We start from the raw sequence: 19,372 nt of genomic DNA, 5'->3' as shown, positions 1-19,372 counted from the left end.
AGAAGTCAAAGGGGCTTTATCAGCCTAAGGGATTCCCTAAAGGAAAAGCCATCCAAGGGCAGCTGTAAGGAGCAGAAATCTCATTGTTCTTACCTGTTCCAGTGGCCTCAAAGTCCCCTTTCCAGGATGTAGAAGATGATGGATAATTTATGTTGTATTCATTTGCAGGATGGGTTGGACTGTACTTGATCAACATGTGGAAATTAAGCTTGTAGTGGCTGAGTAAAGGATGTCCTGCAATGTGGCAATGATAATTAAGAGGCAGTCCTGCTGAAGGCAGCTTGTTAGTACTAGAGGCCTTTATGAGACCCTGTGCTTTCACTAGACCATGTTCCATAAGGGTGTACTGTTGTACCTTAAAAGCCAGGCCTCACATGAAGTACACCAACTGCATGATGTGTAAGGCCTCATGTGGATGCTCTTCTAAAGAATGAGTCCTATATCCCTAGTAGAACGATTAAGCACCAGGCAAGGGACTTTTCAGGCAGAAAACTAGACACAAGCGTCTCATAGTTTGCTATTAGTCATCAGGCCTGTTAAGTCTTCTGAAGAGTAGCCACTGCAGTCCCACTGTTACACTCAGTTACTCTTCCTGTCAAAAAGGGATAGGAGGAACAGGCCTGGGGTCAATGTGTGGTTTCACATCTACATTAGATTTGAAAATAGTATGGGATACAGTTTGCTTTAGTTCTGTTGCACTGAATCCTCTAATGGTAGTTATGTTGCACTGAATCCTCTAATGGTAGAAAACCAATCTTAGGTACATTTCTTAGATGAATATACGTCGTTTATTATTCTGGTGGTTTAGTAGTACATACCCAAGTTGCTGACCTGGGTTTGAGTCCCATCCAGTTGGAGAGGCCTATAGATTTAGACAATCACCTGATAATGCAGCAGGTATACAAAACACACTGATTTTTGAGTGATGTACTCTTTAGTGTGCCATAATTCAGATGAGACATTAAACTGAGGTTCTATCTGCTTGATTTGGGGGTAGCTCAGATGGCTGTAAAAGCTGCCATAGCATGTATAGAAAAAGTAGGGGATCTTTATTATATCCTGCAGTTAGTGAGCATGATTAAGGCTATAAAGTGTTAAGGCACTGCTTTTTGTAGTGCATGACTTGATTTCCTCGACTTCCATTTCCTACTGTGTGAATCTGAGCAAATCATCTGACCAGACAGTGTTCTGGGGCAACTGAGAAATTGGATTGGGCTCCTCAGCAATCTCCTGAACCACATGCCCAGTGACAACTTATAAGAGTTCTGGCCATCTGACTGGCTGAAGGGTTATGCAGGCACTTTGCGACTCATTTTTAAGATGGCTGGCTGGGATATACATTTCATGCTTCTATTATGCACTGAGGTGGACAGTGTGCACAAACATGACCAAATGTAAAATGAGAGTTTAGAACATGCACAGACATGTGGTCATCTTAACAGCACATTTCCTCCAGGAGGGTGTGACCATTATTGGCTCTTCATATCCTAGGCTTTCTCAAGGTGCTGTATATTAGATTCAGGAATGTGTACTGTATACTCCTCACAATAAATCAGCTCCTTGCTCACAGCTACCAGCATTCCAGGCCTAGAGTTTCTCCATCCCATGTGTTCAAATGGCTGCGCTGGAATGCTGGTACTTGTTGAAGTGTCCGATGATAAAGTTTTGTCACAAGAGGTACATACAATGCCAATGTTGCTGGCTCACAATCTTGTCCACACTAACACTTTGATTGCTTAATTTTTTATAGCTTCATAGGTAAGTACTAGGCTAGCTGCCCCTGTGAACTGTCTTAAGCTTTTAGCCAATTCAAAAGCCAAGTTTGCTTTCAAGGGTGATAATCCAAACCTGTACCATGTGTCTGTGAGGTAAACACTTTAACCATTATATCAACTTGTTTATGCACAGAAAGTTGGATGTTTTCTCTTCTGATCATCAAGGCTAAGATCTAGACTGTGCAAAAAGCAGGAAAGAACTGCAGGGCACATGGACTAGGCAAGCCTAGTGACATCAATGCCTATGTCAGGAGATGGCTTCTGCACAGACAGGCATAGGTGGTTTCAGACAGACAAAAGCAGGAGGGGATATCCCAACTGTAAAACCATAAAGAACAACATCTGTTAGAAGAACTTTTAACACTTGGAATCATGTTAAGAAATACACTAGAATGTCTGCAATAAACCCTGGCATACAGTACATGGTACTTATCATATACCATGAGCAGTACACTACATAGCACACAATAAATACTATACATTACACATTACAAATTATATAGTACAGAGCATGTGCTACATCAGGTTGCAAGGCAAAGGCAGAAAGATAAAGACAGATAACCTTCATAAGGGATGCGTGCAACAACCTGCTCCCTTGTCCACAGGACATCAAAGACAGATGGAAGGAGTACTTCCATCAGCTTCTGAAAGAAGAAAACCCCAAAGATGCTGCACTGCCCCACACACACTATACAATGAAAGAAGAGGAGAAGGCCACTTTAGAACAACTGAAAACATCACTAAGAAAAAAGAAGGGAAAAGCAGCAGACATGGTCAAGATGTTGGGTGAGATAGGGGAGAAATGGCTCTTGGGAATTATCGTAGTAGTATGAAGACAAAGGTGTATCTGAGATGACTGAAGAATAAGCATACTAGTGTCAGTGCATGAGAACAGAGGGGACATCCGCAACTGAGGGCAGTACAGAGCCATGCAATGCCTGTCACACTGCATGAAAGTTCTATAGTGGGTGAGCAATAAATAAATAAGTTGAGTACTAGAATGTAAGATGAGAGATAAGCAGTATGAATTCAGATCAGGATGCAGTAAAATCGGCCCAACGTCTGCAGTAAGGCAGATAGTTGAGAAGAAGCTAAAAATGAGGAACAATTCTAAATGGACAGTCCTAGACTTGGAGAAAGCATATGACAAGGTCCCAAAAAGGCTGATTTGGGCAGTCCTGTGGTGTTTCAAAGTCCCAGACACATTGGTAGAATTAATGCAAGGTATGCACAAGGACTCAATGATTCCAGTACAAACAATGCTTGGTCTCACACAGTGGTTCCCTATGGGAGAGGGTATGCATTAGGGCTGAGCTCTAAGCCCAGTGCTGTTCATACTGGTGGTGGACTACATTAGGAATCAGACTGGAGAGGAAAGATCAACAAAGTTGTCGTAAGCTGACAATGTGGCGTTACTGGCAGACTCTACAAGAACTTCAGCAAAGGCACAAGGGATGGAAATCAGTACAGATACAACAGTTGTAATGGCAACAAATGGGGAAATCAGAAGAAGCTGAGAACTGACATGGAAGGGAAGGTAGTGAAACAGATTAACAACTTCAAATACCTGGGAGGGGTGATTGAGGAGAAGGGAAGTCTGAATGAGTAGGTTAAAGCTAGAATTAGAGGGGCTGCAGCCAACTGGAACAGAATGTCATGGACAGTGTATGATGAAGATGCTGTAAAGTAAGGTGTACAAAACAGGCATGCGATAAGTATTACTATATGGTACAGAAACCTAGTCAATGAAGGCAGAGCAGTTGAGAAAGCTAGAAGTGATAGAGATGAAGTATTGTGGGCCAGATGAAGAAATGAGGACATCAGAGCACAATCCCAAGTAGCTCCAAGTGCAGAGAAGGTCAAAGAAAACAGATTATGGTGGTTAAGTCACACGTGCAAAAAAAGCAGAAGACAATCTGGTGAAGAAGATTTGAAACAGAAACCAAGCGGGCAAGAGGAAACAAGTGAAGACCTGAGATAATCAGGCATGACTGTCGAAGAAGGGTGAAGAGAGAGATTGCAACAGTTGATACAATACCTTGACCTCATATAGAAAATAGGAAACAGGGAACTGATAATGTTACAGTTGTAAACGGCTGATACCTTTGTACTTAAAGGATCCAAAATTGAAGCCCTTATATATATATTAATTGCAAGACGTTGTAAAGAGTTGCTACGTGTACAGTTTGGATTATACTGGATAACTATGTATCATTATCATCTATTCTTGGATGAGTTTGAGATGAAAACACTCAGTATGTTTTAGGAAGTGAGAATAAACCCCCAAAGACACAGGAAAACAAAGCAAACTCCTTACAAGCAATGGTCAGCGGTCAGTACTGATCCTTGTACCTTGTGTACGGAAGAAGAAAACATTAACCATTATGCCAACTGGGATTCAATGTGGCAATCTCTCTTTTAATAATAAGAGTGAAGAAAAACATAAAATATGACAAGTGAGATGGTGAAAGATGAAGGGTAAGCTAGGAGGGAAACAAATCAAGAGTGAAGAGGACAGTTAATAGAGGACATGAAGGTGAAGAAGAAGTAAGGTAGAGCAAAGAAAGATGTAGGTAAGCAGATGGGACTGACACAAGTTTCAAGGAGGTCTTCCTTAGCTATAGCAGAAAACTGTTTCTGGATTTGTTTTGGAAGTTGTTCTGTAAGGTTAAGAACCGTATTATTTTAGCAGAGTATTAACAGGGAAAGGTACACTATTTATTACTTATTTATTTATTCACATTTGATTGCTGGGAAAGTCTGACTGGGTAGATAACCATTTTCAGTGGAGGCCCGGGAAGAAAAACACCAAATTATTACAAAACATTTTAAGAACAATAATTTTACAAATCTTCAAAAATAAAACAAAAACATCTGCAATTAAATAATTGTAACAAATCTGACATAATATAAAAACATTGTCATATACCTTGTATCGATTCTTAACCAATCATTTTATATTTAGAGAACTTTAAGACAGTTTGTAGAGCAATTAAAGATCAATTAGTCTAATACAAACAAAAATTACAATATGAAGTCAGGGAAAAACAGGCTTATGGCATATTTAGCAAGAAGGTCAGGAAAGAGATTTAGATAGCATATATCATGAACAAAAGTAGGTTAAAAATTAAAAAAAGAGAACTGGGTGCACAAGACCCAGAATAAAAACTGCCTAATCCTGGTAGGCATAGTGGTGCCAGGACTGGAAAAGATGACAGTGTAGAATCCTCAAAATATGGTAACATTCCTACAATGGGGCCAAGCCAGGCCCAGGGGGAGTATGGCCCCCTTGTTGTAGAAGGAAGTAGTAGTCCACAAAAATCACAAAAACTGATAAGCCAAAGAAGAGCCATAAAGACAATAAAGTGGACTGTTGAGGATAAAAAAGAAATTATGTATTGTTACTATTATGCAAAAAGCCCAAAATTTCCAGACACAAGATATACAAAACGATTAACAGAGAAATTAGAGAAAAGAAAAATACTTCCACGAGAAAAAATGTTAGAAGCTTGAAATAAAAAATTGTATTCATTAATACAACAGATTTGTGAAAAACAGTATATAGATCAAAAAACTTTGATCTGTTTTCAAAAAAAGAATCTTCCGAGGAAGTGCAAAAATATAAACAACAAACCCTAGCAATTTTTGAAAAGTATAAAAAAGAAATACGGACAAGGAAAATAAATAGAGTTTTGATATGGTGCAATATCTATGCAAAGGAGAAAGACAAATTAAACAATATAAAGAAGGCAGCCCCAAAGATATTCGAAGAAAAATACAGGCAAAGGCATTCAGATATGGAAAATTTCACAATAAGAAAAATAATATCACAAAGAGGGAATGTAGAAAAAAATATTAGTAAAGTAGAAGTTAAAAAAATAGAAGGTGAAGTTATGGAGTGTCTGTGAAGTGAAGGATTTTCTGTAGAAGGTCTAATGCAGCTTATATCACAGCATGACAGAGTGAGTCCCGAAAGTAAGGAGAAGCAGGAAGATCAGGAGACATCTGAAGAAAAAATATAGACATGGGAAAGGAAAAGAGATTTAATATGGTATAATATTAATGCAAAGGAGAAAACAAAATGAAGCAATACAAAAATAGCAGTACCAAAGATATTTGAAGAGAAATACAGGCAAATGAATCCAGACATGGAAAACTTTACAATACAAAAAATAAGAAAAAAAAGAAAAGGAGATTAGTAATGGAGAAGTTAAAGAAATAAAAACTGAGGTTATGGAGTACCTGTGAGGTGATGGATTCAGTGTAGAAAATCTAACTCAGAAAGTACCACAACAGGGGATATCCAAATTAAGGGGAAACCAGTGGAATGGGAAGCAGTTGGTCAGGTGCCATATGAAGAAATTTTGGAGCCTTCCACAGGAAACCAGTATAAACATTGACTTGAAGTTAGACAGCAAGGAAAGGAACAGGAAACTGTGGAAATTGATGCAGTTATTGTTGAGGAGTGATGGGCCAGTGAGTTCCCATATGACAGAGCAATGGATAGCACAGGATGAAATTGAAGAGAATGTGCCACAAGAAGATGCTACAGAACTTTCGATAGAATGCCCGCTGGAAATGGAAAACAAAAAATGTGTCCTCAGTTTAGAAGAAAATAAGCTAAGAGAAGAGTTGCTTGATCTAATACACACAGCTAGACATATTAAGATCAATGAAAGAACTAGACTGCAGAAGGTCAATAAAACCCCAAAAGTCAGAAGTTTGACAAAACGAATGAACACATTAATTAGGACTGTCCATAGAGATCCATGTGATATAACAGAAGCAAACAGGATATATTACTGAGCAGCTAAATTAATAACTGATAAAGTTGTACCACAACAACACAGGGTAGCAAGGGAAAAGAGGGGGTGAAACTGAATACCATCATGGAAGTATCAAATAGAGAAAACTATACACCAGTAAAGACAAGAAGTGTCACTGTTAGAAGCATATAGAAGAGGGAAAAGATCAATAAGAATACTAAAAAGATAGATATGATAAAAGCAATGCGGAGTATTAGAACAGACCAGAATCTATCATGCGCTATTGCAAATAACAAACTAAAAATCTCAGCACAGGTAGAAAAACCTAGAAGATACACAAATAAATATACAGAAAAAGCATAAAATAAGCAATTTACTGATAACCCAAAAAAGTTTTACAGTAATCTGGGAAACGAGGTAAAAGGAATTGAAAGACCGCCAAAAAAAGATGAAAGAGATACACTTTGGAGACGTATCTATGAAGATCCCGAGGAACATAACAAAGATGCAAAATGGATAGTAGTAAAAGAAAAAGAAGTTTAAAGTTACAGGATATGAAATGGGATGAAGCAACAGCCAGAGAGACTGAACGAAAGTTAAGAAAAGCCTCTAAATGGAAAAATCAGGCCCAGATGCAGTACCTAACTTTTGGTTAAAAGTATTAACATCTTTGCATGAAGATTTAGCCATGAGTAAAAACTATTTATTTGCGCACCCTGAACAGACACCAATCTGGCTAACAACAGGAAAAACAATGCTCCTACTTAAGAGTGAACCTGCAAGCTACCCTAAAAATTATAGACCAATAACTTGCCTTCCAATGATGTATAAACTATACACAGGAATTGATGCTGGCAGAGTTTATAGTCATTTAGAAGAAAACTCAATTATGGCAGTAGAACAAAAGGGCAATAAAGGAAAGTCATAGGATTATTTGTTGTTAAAGTCACAGTGGAGAACTGTAAAAAAGGGGAAGAATCTAAGTATGGCATGGATTGACTACAAAAAAATGTAATAGTATCCCACATTCATGGATAAAAGAGTGCTTAAAAATGTATAAGATACACCCTACACTGATCAACTACATTACATTGATCATGAAACAGTGGCAGACCACTTTGCAATTAAGTCATGATAGAGGACAAATTATTATCCCAGGGATAAAATTTCAAAGGGGGATATTCCAGGGTGAATCTCTGTCACCACTGCTATTCTGCCTTGCCCTTAATCTATTAAGCTGTCTACTTAACAGCTTAGGCCATGGCTATAATTTGGCTCCTAGAAAACAACAAAGTGTGAAGGCTTCTCATCTTCTCTTTGTTGATGATTTGAAACTGTTTAGCTCATCAGATGAGGAACTGAAAGCATAACTGCAAGTTGTCAAAATGTTTTCAGACAATATAAGAATGTCATTTGGTCTTGATAAATGTGCAAAAGCAACCTTTAAAGCATGAAACCTGCAGCACCAGGAAAACATCAGTTTGGGAGAGGAATGTGATATAAAAGAACTTGAGCAAGAGGGAGTGTATAAATATTTGGGAAATGATGAAGGATCAACAATAAAACATGAACAAATGCAAATAAAACTTAGTAAGGATTACTTTAGAAGACTTAAATTAATCCTGAAAACAGCACTGACATCTAGGAACAAAATTCAAGCTATAAACCAATTTGCTCTTCCTGTCCTAACTTAAAGTTTTGGAGTGATTGATTGGCCCCAAAATGTGCTGAATAGATTAGACAGGAAAACAAGAAGGGTCAATTGTATAACTGCTGCTCAGTGTGTCTTAAACCTGAATGTAATTTTATGTATGTTAATGTTATGTTTTGTAAAGTGTTTTATAATAAGTACTATATGTGCTAAATGCTGATATTGCTTATGACTGTAATCTGCTTGAAACTAGCATTTACTTAATGTTCAATATGTATTATTATCTTGGAGCTTTTCTCCCCAGGCCTCCACTGAAAATGGACATGTATCCAGTCAGACTATCCCGGTCAACAAATGTAAAATAAATTAAATAAATAAATAAATAAATAAATAAATGCTTCATGCTCACCAAATGATTTATAAAAATCAGTGCATACCAAGACTATATATTCCCTGTTCCAAAGGAGGGATGGGCCTCCTTGAACTTGATTACATGTATAGATCTGCAGTCGTGGGACTCACACATATCTGCTGACCTCACAAGACCCAAACATAGTGAAAGTTTTGAAACATGAGGATAATAAATCTAGGATGACTTCTCTGTTTAATCTAGCAGAAGCATATTGGTGTCACTGTTGCACTAGGGATTGTGCAAACATTATGGTACTGAAGTGGCTATAAAACACTGGAAACATGAGCCACAAAGCATCATAGAAAATAATGAAGTTTACATCACATGGGATCACCCATTACCAACAGTTCAAAAGATAGATGCTAGAAAACCGGACATAGTTGTCCACGAAAAGAAGACAAAAGTAGCATTGATCATTGAAATCATCACATCCAGTGACTACACTGTCTTGCGTACGGAGAGACACAAAGTTATAAAATATAAGGATCTGCAGGCGGAAATGAGAGCAATGTGGAAGAAAGATAGCCAGACAGTTCCAATAGTAGTAGGAGGAATGGGTCTTATAAAAAAGAATCTGCAATCATATTTAGATATGTTACCAATACATATAACCCAGTACGAATTGCAGAAGGAGTCATTACTGGGCACATTGCGGGTGTTACAAAGAGCACTTTTGACTGACATCAAAGATTGAAGCAATACTAATATCATGAACTTTAATTGTACTTTGACTGAGGAATGGGATCCATTCCCATCATGGTAGTAGAAACCCAAAAGATTTAAAGAAATTAAAAAACACAGTACACTGTACATTACATAACATCTGCTACACAGTGTACAGTATATATTACCATATAACATACAGCATACACTAAATATTACATGCTCTATACTACACAGTATACATTGTATATTACATACCATATACTACACAGTATACACTGTATATTACATACCATAAACTACACAGTATACACTATATATTACATACCATATACAACATACACTATATATTGCATATCATATACTACACCGCATACACTGTACATTACATACCAAGTACTAAACAGTGTACAGTATATATTATATAGCATATACTATACACCAAATTATGTGCATTACATACCTTACACTGCACAGTATACACTGTATATTACATACCATAAACTACACAGTGTACACTATATATTGCATACCATATACAACATACACTATTTTATTTTATTTATTTTACATTTGTTGACCGGGCTAGTCTAGCTGGAGAAATTTCCATTTTCAGTAGAGGCCCGGGGAGAAAAGCTCCACAGAGTGAGATACATTCAGAGACAAAAAAAATTTATCATACAAAAATGTAATAGCAGTACTCATTATAATAAAAATAATATTAGAGTTAGTAATAGAGTTTGCAAGCAAAAATTAAAAATAAAAGATAGCAAACTCTTCAATGTAAATAAAAACTACTACAAGAGTTAGTTACTAAAACACTCAATACAGTCGAATTCTCAATTAACCAGTGGAAAATACTGACTGGATTAAAATAGAACAAAGGAGTGAAGGTATGAGAGAATAAAGTGAAAAGAGAGTAAGGGAAAAAGGTGGGAATAGAAAGTGGTAAGAATAAAAGAGCAAGTAATACAGAAAAACAGGTAGAGAAGTAAAGGGAGGAGAAAAGAAAGACAAATAGTACGAAGAGTAGAAAGGAGAAGAGAGATGGTTTTATTTAGGTAGTAATAGTGAAAGACTAATCAGGTTTATTACAGGAGCAAAGCCAGTGATTTTGGAAATGCACTTTAATATTCTGTTTGAAAAGAGGTAATGAAGTTATCTTTGTTATGCTAGTGGGTAACAAATTCCATTTTGTTCCTATAGCATTGGTAAATAGAGAGTCACCAGCATTATTATTTGATACACTATATATTACATATCCTATACTACACTGTATACACTGTACATTACCTACCATACACCTCACAGTGCACACTATATATTATATACTATATACTATACAGCATACACTGTACATTACATACCATATACTACACAATATAGACTGTACATTACATACCAAGTACTACACAGTGTACACTGCACATTACATACCATATACTACAGTGTACACTATTATATACCATGTACTGCATAGCATACTCTGTACATTACATACCATATAGTACTCTATACACTGTACATTACATACATATGCTACACAGTGTACGCTATATAGTGCATGCCATATACCAGACAGCATACAGTATATATTACACACCATATACTATACAGCATGCACTACATATTACATACCATATACTATGCAGCTTACACTGTACATTACATACCAAGTACTACAGAGTGTACACTATATATTACATACCATATGCTATACAACATACACTATATATTACATGCCATAATTGTACAGTATATACTGCATACTACATATAATATACCACAGAGTGTATATGATATATATTACATACCATATACTCAATAATATGTACCACATACCATGTACACAGCATGCATATATTACATGCCATATACTACACAGTGTACACTATATATTGCATGCCATACAGTGCACAGCAGACACTATGTTACAGAACATATACTACACAGTAAACACTATGTGAAAGCACAAAAGCGACAATGGGGGACATTGTGGTCTGGGTCTAAGCAAGTGATGCAGTAAGAACGAAAGCCTCATTCTGGTATTTGCTTTCTACAGGTGAGAAAATTGTTCCCTTTTTCTGACATCGGTTTGTGGAAGAAAAAAGGATCCCCAATGGGGTACTTAGCTTTAGAAGACTTCAGCTTCAATTCAGAAGACGAAACTCAGGTAGCGGCCGACCGGCACTTGTGTGAACTGCTTCTGCTTTGGGCTCTGCGGCAAGAAAGACTGATGTAATGGCATTGGTTGCCTTACTTTATACTACTGATGACCTGACATCAGTCCTGAAGTGACAGCAACTGACTCAGAAATACTAAGCCTCTAGTATTCGGGCTGGCCGAGGGCTACCCTGGCAGGTATAACCCAAATGTAATGACTGCAACAGTGAAACATGAAGAACATCATATACTACACAGTAAACACCATGTGATGCATGCAAGAGTTGCAGGATGCCACATTATGTATTCTGTAAAACTGTTAAAACAAAAATAGCCATACTTTTTTTGTAAGACAAAATGTAACTGGACAAGATCCTTTCCAAGTTGGTTTAATGCCCCACAGCTGGGGTGTGAGTAGTGGTAAACAGTCCACATTGATTTACAGCATTCTGTCCTGACCAGTGAGTCTTTTCAGGTGTGAACAAGTGGGTGAAATTAATATTAAATCTCATCACATTCTGCTACACACTGTCCCTCCTATGACAATGCCTAAATGCAATCTGAAGAGCAGCCCTTATCACTCAATAACTGGCTAAAAAATTCTTGACAAATGCTAGTATACAAAGACTTTGTAGCTGTTTTTCAAAGGATTCTTTATAAATAAGCCTTTGGGAATAATCTTCCTTTTCTTGCACTGGGATAAGAACAGTAAGCAACTATCAAGATCTGCTTCCTTCTTTCTTGATGTAAAGCAACTGCCAAAGCATCCAGTGAATTATGGTATCAACCATGATGTAAAAAAAAAAAATTAAAGAAATGCTATATTGGTCCTCTAACTAAAACTCAAAGACACCAACACAAATGTGATGTAATACGTTTTATTGGACCAACATACATTTTGCAATTACTTGATATTTTTCTTTTTAAGCCAATTGGAAATAAATGGTCCACTTTCCTTTACAGGAGCAAGTAAGGGCTCATGTCAGCTCAAAAGCTTGAGTAATTGCAAAACATATGTCGGGCCAATAAAAGGTATTACATCATGTCTGTGTTCCACTGTGTTGGTGTTTTGTGTGTAGCTTTCTTTCATATTTTACTAGCATAACTGATCACAAACAGACATATCATTCACTCAGAAGTATGCCTTACACAACCCAGACAGTCACTGTAGTTGAATGTATTAAGAACTACCAGGACATCTTTGTACACAGGTCAGAAGTTGCAATTAGGGTTAGTCCGCCTGAACATTTATACAGCACACAATCCAGATGGTCACTCAAGTCATCCTCATCCATCAATCAATACTTGGAAATCACTATGCAAAAATTAGTAATAATATCCAATTTTAACCAGCTAATCCCACTGGACACACAGATGTAGAGTGTCATATCTACCTGTAAACCAACATTATCATTTCATATATAGGAATCCTCATTTTTAATAATGCTGAAAATCTACATATAAGCTTCCCTTTCCCTAAATTAACCAGTTTATGTACAGTAGGAAATGTATTTTAAGTTGGAAAAGCAGTAACACCAGGGCAGGACAGCTCTCCCCTTACCGTCTCCCAAACTTTTCAGTTGCTGTGAGAAAACTGAAGTTGATTACATGAAAACGCATTACAGAACTACAGCCTGGGGTTTGTGTATAAGAGAGACAACAACATATGCAATAATATATGCTTTAAGTGGCTAAGCTGTTTAAAATTACCCGGTGCTGGTGCTCCAGGTCATCTGAGTCCCCTTAAATTATTTATATTTGCAAATGCTTTATCACAGCATTCTGAAACTGCTGTCAGTCACTGCATTTTCTCCTGGCAGCAACTCCTGAAGCAAGGTATATTTGATTGACAAGCAACATTTTTTCAAAGCCTGACTATAACATTTACAGGGATTATTCTCTCAAACAAAAGTAAGGGTATTAAAAGGGTTTGAATAACAATATAGCAGAATAATTCAAAATTATGCCAGCAATAGTTTTTCAGTAAAAACTGATCTCTGAAATGTTACCTGCAAACACACTTATACAAGTACACAAAATAAATGAAAATCTGTGCAGCAATCTCCTAGCTCAAATCAGGAGATGAAAGTGTTAAAAAGGAACGAGGGGAAAAAAGCTAAGCTAAACATGTATGTCTAAACCTGAAAAGAGACTTAGCTAAACAGCTTACCTTGCAGCCTTCACAAGTAATGACACCGTAATGGATTCCTGATGATTTGTCTCCACAGATCTTGCATGGAATAATTTCAATTTGAGCTGCAACAGAAGCACACAGCCAGTTAATTACATTTTCTGCAAAAATGTCTTATAAAAACAGTCCCCAACTGGTATTTGTATTCTGAAAACTAATAACCTGATAAATGTTACACTTTATTTAGCAACTCATTGCTGAATAAGCCAGGTGCCCTTTCAAAGGGATGTCTGGACAACGTAACAACTGCCTGCTATGGAGCAGCTTTCATTTTATGAAAATGGATCACCTGAAGTGAAGTGCAAAGCCCGTACAATGATACAGAGAGCATGCCAAAAGTGCCACAGGGAAAGGAAGAAGCAGTCTGATGGAGTACACTACTTTTAGATGTTGCATGCATTGCTTTTGTGCATTTTGAAACTTAGTCCTCTCATGCCTTCTAACTTTGCCACTAGTTTAACCACAGAATAGATGGTTTTCTCCTATGTAACAATGGCACAATATTATACACCAGTATAAGCAAGTTGCAGCTCAAACAAAGGAGTTTTTTTCACACTTTCCAGGAGTATTACTGATGGCTTCTAGTCTCCTTACTTACTGAGGTGCTGATATAACCATGTACTCTGGTAGAAGGCTGCAAAACTGTAGTATGTACCCCACCCCAAAGGAAGTACAAACATGCTTTTCCTGACATTCCTCATGCTCTCTACATTTACCCACTGGTTTACATGAAGCCCTATATTCGTTGCTGCACTGAGGCTGGATGGCACAAGGAATATTCTGCCTTAAAATGCTTTTCCAGAAATAAGGAAAACTTTCTTACACACGCACATCTTTTCTCATACCACACCTAATTTATTTAGTGCCATCTTTCACCATTTACATTTCAGTAGACAAGTCACATATTCTCAAAGCAAGTCCTCCTGATTTGTATACCTTCCCTTGCTTACACTTTCTATTAAACACTAGCTTGTATCTTGTTCTTCATTTCAGTCTCCCTACCCCTACAGAGTTTTCTATTTTTTGCTTGAGTACTGGCATTAAAAGTTATCATACTGGTTTATTAAGCCGCTTAGCATTATCTATTGTTAAAGGAAATCTGAGATGGAAACAATTCTTAATGAAAATATCTCTTTATAAAGCACAGCTGTATTAAATCAAGCCTTTGGAAACGTCATAGGATTTTTTTTTTGTATTTGTACATGCAAGAACAGTAACTCTGTTTTGGCTATTTAAGATGCAACAACTTTTTAAACCTCTTTTGCAGTGGAAGAAATTCAGAAAGAAATGGCAAATTAGGTAATATAAATCAATGCATACATATGTTCAATTTTTTTGTGAATTGTAGTCTTGGAATATTTTCTTTGCTGAAATAAATAGAATACACAATATTTTTATGTTAAATGTCATTATATTAAAATTTCATTGTAGTTTAGTTACCAGTGAAATTCTCAGGTTACCAATATGCAAGATATGGGAAAACCACAATAAAAACAGAATTCTAGAAGGATATAGTAATTTGTAAAATATCATTCTTGGTCATATTCTGCTTCAAAGGAAAAGCACCCAGCGTTCCACAAAATGTAGGAAAGAAGGATATGAGCTTATAGGGTAACCTGCAGACATTATGTCACTATATTTTAAACATTTACATCAGCTGATGAGTTACCAAAGCATCGGTCAGTGCCTCTGAACTGAGTGCTGACATAAGGGATGCAGCACGCTTACTCATGGGTCTGTTTTAGTCAAGAGATAGAAATCGCAGCACTTTATTTCTGTGCGTGGAAGAATGCCGTTCATTGAAGTCAATTTCTTTTAAATCAGGTCAGCATTTTCAGAATAAAAGGAAACATGAGTTTGTTCTTTTCTTCTTCTGAATTTGCATAACCTCAGCTGTGGCATATTTTGTGTAGAAAGGGGTGGAGCCACTGCAAAATGATATTTAGGTATGTTGCAATGTTTCGGTGTATGTTGACTTTCTGATGCCAGCTATTTTCAACCTTTATAATATTTTAATTCCAGGCACAGCATTGGCTCAACTTTCTATTATGCATGAGATCATATGGTTTTCACTTGAAATACACAATGCAGCAGTATCGTCTTGAAAGCTGTGTGCTATCTGGTTCTACTGTTTTGCTTTAATTCAAGTCAATTCAACTGTCTCAAGGAGATACAAGAGTGGGTTCTAGAAGGACTGCTTCATTAAGTGTAGCAATATATTTATAGCACTATTCAAGCTTAGTTAATTACGATGAACGATGAATGATTAACATGTTGGATGTATATAATGGACCGGGGAGAACAGATGCTCTGGCTGCAGTAAGACAGGCATATCAATCATGAACTTCTTTGCTCTGTAAAGGAGTCTGTTTGGTATAAAACACAAAAGTGAGATGAAACAATTTGAAAAAGCTGGCACTCTCAACAGACAATTTTGTTAAATGTAACGTTTTTTAACAGCTGATGATGTATTAGGACTACTGCTTGATTAAAACACTGTGGTCTTCATTTTAGTACAAGTGCAATGAAAGGCAAAACAGCCAGCTAGTTATGAAGCATTAGTAATCTGTGCTTTGACTTCATTAATGCTGGAGGCTACATCAAGAAGTGAAGTCATCTATAGCGCCATGGTTGAGGGTTGAGTTTCACTTTTAAAACATTTCTGTATAATGAGCTTACCCTTAAGCACCCTTGCCACTTAAATATTCTAGCTGCAAGACAGATGTATCTTGCAGAAAAGTGGACTTCTTGAGATTCAGCAATCTCGATCCTTAGACAGAAACCAAACAAAGTCACAAATAACTCATATTTATTCCTGGCACATTGCAGGCTTTGTCTACATAATGGGCCAGCAAACGCTAACACTGTGACAACATATGAATAAACAGTGGAATGAAGTAGATCAAAAACTAAGCCACGTGGAATGCCAAAAAAATAGTAAGATGCAGTGACACCACACTTGATTGTTTTTATGCTTTCACGGTAGGTAACAAAATATATGGCTGAGTGACGGGTTAGTTTAGAGCTAGTAAACTGATAAAGGATAACACTGTGACACACTGTATTGAAAATCTTCAATAAATTTCTAAATTTGAAGCCTACTATATCTGTCTATGTCACTGTTTCCATGCAGATATTGTGCAGAGAGCAGTAAAGCAATTTCAACTCTACAGCCAGGGCGAAATAGTGACAGAAGACTTAAACTGCCTAAATGGTCAAGGAGCTGGACATGTATGCATTTTTATAGGAATTCTGGGACATGGGAGAGAAAGGCCAAGGAGAAGAAATTAATAAAATCACTTGTGTACTATGTAAAGGGATTAGAATAGCTGTTTACTTTAAACAGGAAGCTACCCTTATATAAAGGGATTAGAATAGCAGTTTACCAGAGACGTGAAGCTACTCTTATGGAAAGGGATTAGAACAGCAGTTTACCTTAGACGTGCAGCTACCCTTATATAAAGGGTTTAAAACAGCAGTTTACCTTAGATGTGAAGCTACCCTTATATAAAGGGATTAAAACAGCAGTTTACCTAGATGTGAAGCTACCCTTATATAAAGGGATTAAAACAGCAGTTTACCTTAGACGTGAAGCTGCCCTTATATAAAGGGATTAAAACAGCAGTTTGCCTTATATGTGAAGCTACCCTTATATAAAGGGATTAAAACAGCAGTTTATCTTAGATGTGAAGCTACCCTTATATAAAGGGATTAGAACAGCAGTTTACCTTAGATGTGAAGCTACCCTGATATAAAGGGATTAGAACAGCAGTTTACCTTAGATGTGAAGCTACCCTTATATAAAGGGATTAGAACAGCAGTTTACCTTAGACATGAAGCTACCCTTATATAAAGGGATTACAACAGCAGTTTACCTTAGACGTTAAGCTACCCTTATATAAAGGGATTACAACAGCAGTTTACCTAGATGTGAAGCTACCCTTATATAAAGGGATTACAACAGTAGTTTATCTTAGGCATGAAGCTACCCTTATATAAAGGGATTAGAACAGCAGTTTACCTTAGACGTGAAGCTACTCTTATCCAAAGGTATTAGAAAGTACAGTTGTGTACACTTACTATAAATGTAGATGTTCGATTGTATTCACTGTTGCAGTCATCACATTTGGGTTATCCCTGCCAGGGTAGTACTCGGCCGGCCTGAATACCAGAGACTTAGTATTTCTGCGTTGGTTGCTGTCACTTGAGGACTGACATCAGGTCGTCAGTAGTATAAAGTAAGGCAGCTGATGCCATTACATCAGTTTTTCTTGCCCTAATTGCCCTAACCTGTCAGGAGCCCCCAAAGCAGGAGGCCAGGTTCTGGTGGAATAACCCCACCAGTGGAAAATAAATACCAAAATGTCCCTTGTAAGGAAAGGAGAACAACAAAGGAAAATGGTAATAAAAGGAGAAAGAGAATAAAGGGGGATGGAGGGGGGGAAACCAGGACTGCAACAGTGAACACACTCGAACATCTACATTTATGGTAAGTGTACACAACTGTACTATGTTCTTCGTGTTTCACTGTTGCAGTCATCACATTTGGGTAGATTCCCAAAGCTGAGGAAATGGGTGGAGGCTGTCAAGGAAACTAGGGGCTGGCTAGGATGCCCCGCAAGACTGCAGAGGCAAACCCTGCCCTGGATTTAGAGAAGATAGGCAAGTGGAAATGCTTGGTAAAAGTGTGAACAGATGTCCAGGGTGGCAGCCTCCAGGATGTCCCTGGTGGGGACTCCTCTGAGGAAAGCTGAAGAAGTGGAGGCTGCTCTGGTGGAGTGTGTACTGACCCCCTTGGGGGGAGGCTTTCCATGCTGTTTTGTAGCAGAAATGGATGCAGTGTGCTATCCATTTGGGAGTGGTTTGCTTATCGATGGCTTTGCCTTCTGCCCCTGTAGCAAAGCTAACCAGCAATTAATCAGACTTTCTGAAGGATTTAGTCCTGTCCAGACAGAATCTGAGTTGTCTGTGCACATCTAGAGAGTGAAGAATCCTTTCCCCCTTGTTCTTGAGATTAGGAAAGAAGGTGAGCAAATGAATGGATTGGTTGAGAGCCACACTGGACACCCCATTGGGCATGAAGGATGGGTTAGTTCTGAGAGATACCCTGTCTGCATGGAAGACGATGAAGGGTTCCACAGCCATGAGTGCTTGCAGCTCAGAGACTCTTATGGCTGAAGTGATGGCCAGAAGAAATGCTGTCTTCCAGGAGAGAAATTTTAGCTCTGCAGAAGAAGCTGGTTTGAAAGGGGGCAGGGTGAGCTTTTCCAAGACAAAGTTAAGGTCCCAGGCTGGTGTTGGTGCCCTTCTGGGGGGCCTCAAGTTGCTAGCCCCTCTGAGGAACTGTTTGATCAAAGGGTGTGAGAAAAGGGGCTGCTCAGTGGGGAAATGAGCAGAAATAGCAGAGGCATGAATTTTTATAGAGGAGAAAGAGAGACCACTGTGTAGCAGGTTAGAGAAGTAATCCAGGATGAGAGGGATGGAGGGCTGTGCTGTATTGGCTCCCTTAGCCTGGATCCAGGTGCAGAACCTTTTCTATTTATCTGCATAAGACTTTTGGTGCTAGGACGTCTGGTCTTATGGATAACATCCAAAAGTTGTTTACTGAGGATGGCAGATTGGTTCGGAGTTAGGGAATAAGCCAAGCTGCCAAAATGAGTGTCTGTAATTGGGAATGCATGAATTCCCCTTCCCTCTGGGTCAGGTGGTTTGGAGTCTGAGGAAGATGCCATGGAGGCAGTGGGGACAGGC

General features: G+C 37.9%; 1 protein-coding gene across 1 annotated transcript in view; it reads right to left on the bottom strand.

The window, feature by feature from the left end:
• The window catches only part of LOC122806629 (nuclear receptor ROR-alpha A), a 1,380,884-nt gene that overhangs the window by 602,383 nt on the left and 759,129 nt on the right, over window positions 1–19,372 (bottom strand). The window contains exon 2 of the mRNA XM_044077211.1: window positions 13,601–13,686. Within this exon, the coding sequence (XP_043933146.1) occupies window positions 13,601–13,686 (86 nt within the window). The remainder of the gene's footprint in view (window positions 1–13,600; window positions 13,687–19,372) is intronic.

Source organism: Protopterus annectens, chromosome 7.part0 (genome assembly GCF_019279795.1).
Source record: "Protopterus annectens isolate FY-2018-M chromosome 7.part0, PAN1.0, whole genome shotgun sequence".
Taxonomy (NCBI): domain Eukaryota; kingdom Metazoa; phylum Chordata; order Ceratodontiformes; family Protopteridae; genus Protopterus; species Protopterus annectens.
The sequence above is the reverse complement of the archived record's forward strand: the minus strand, read 5'-3'. Positions and strand labels throughout refer to the sequence as shown.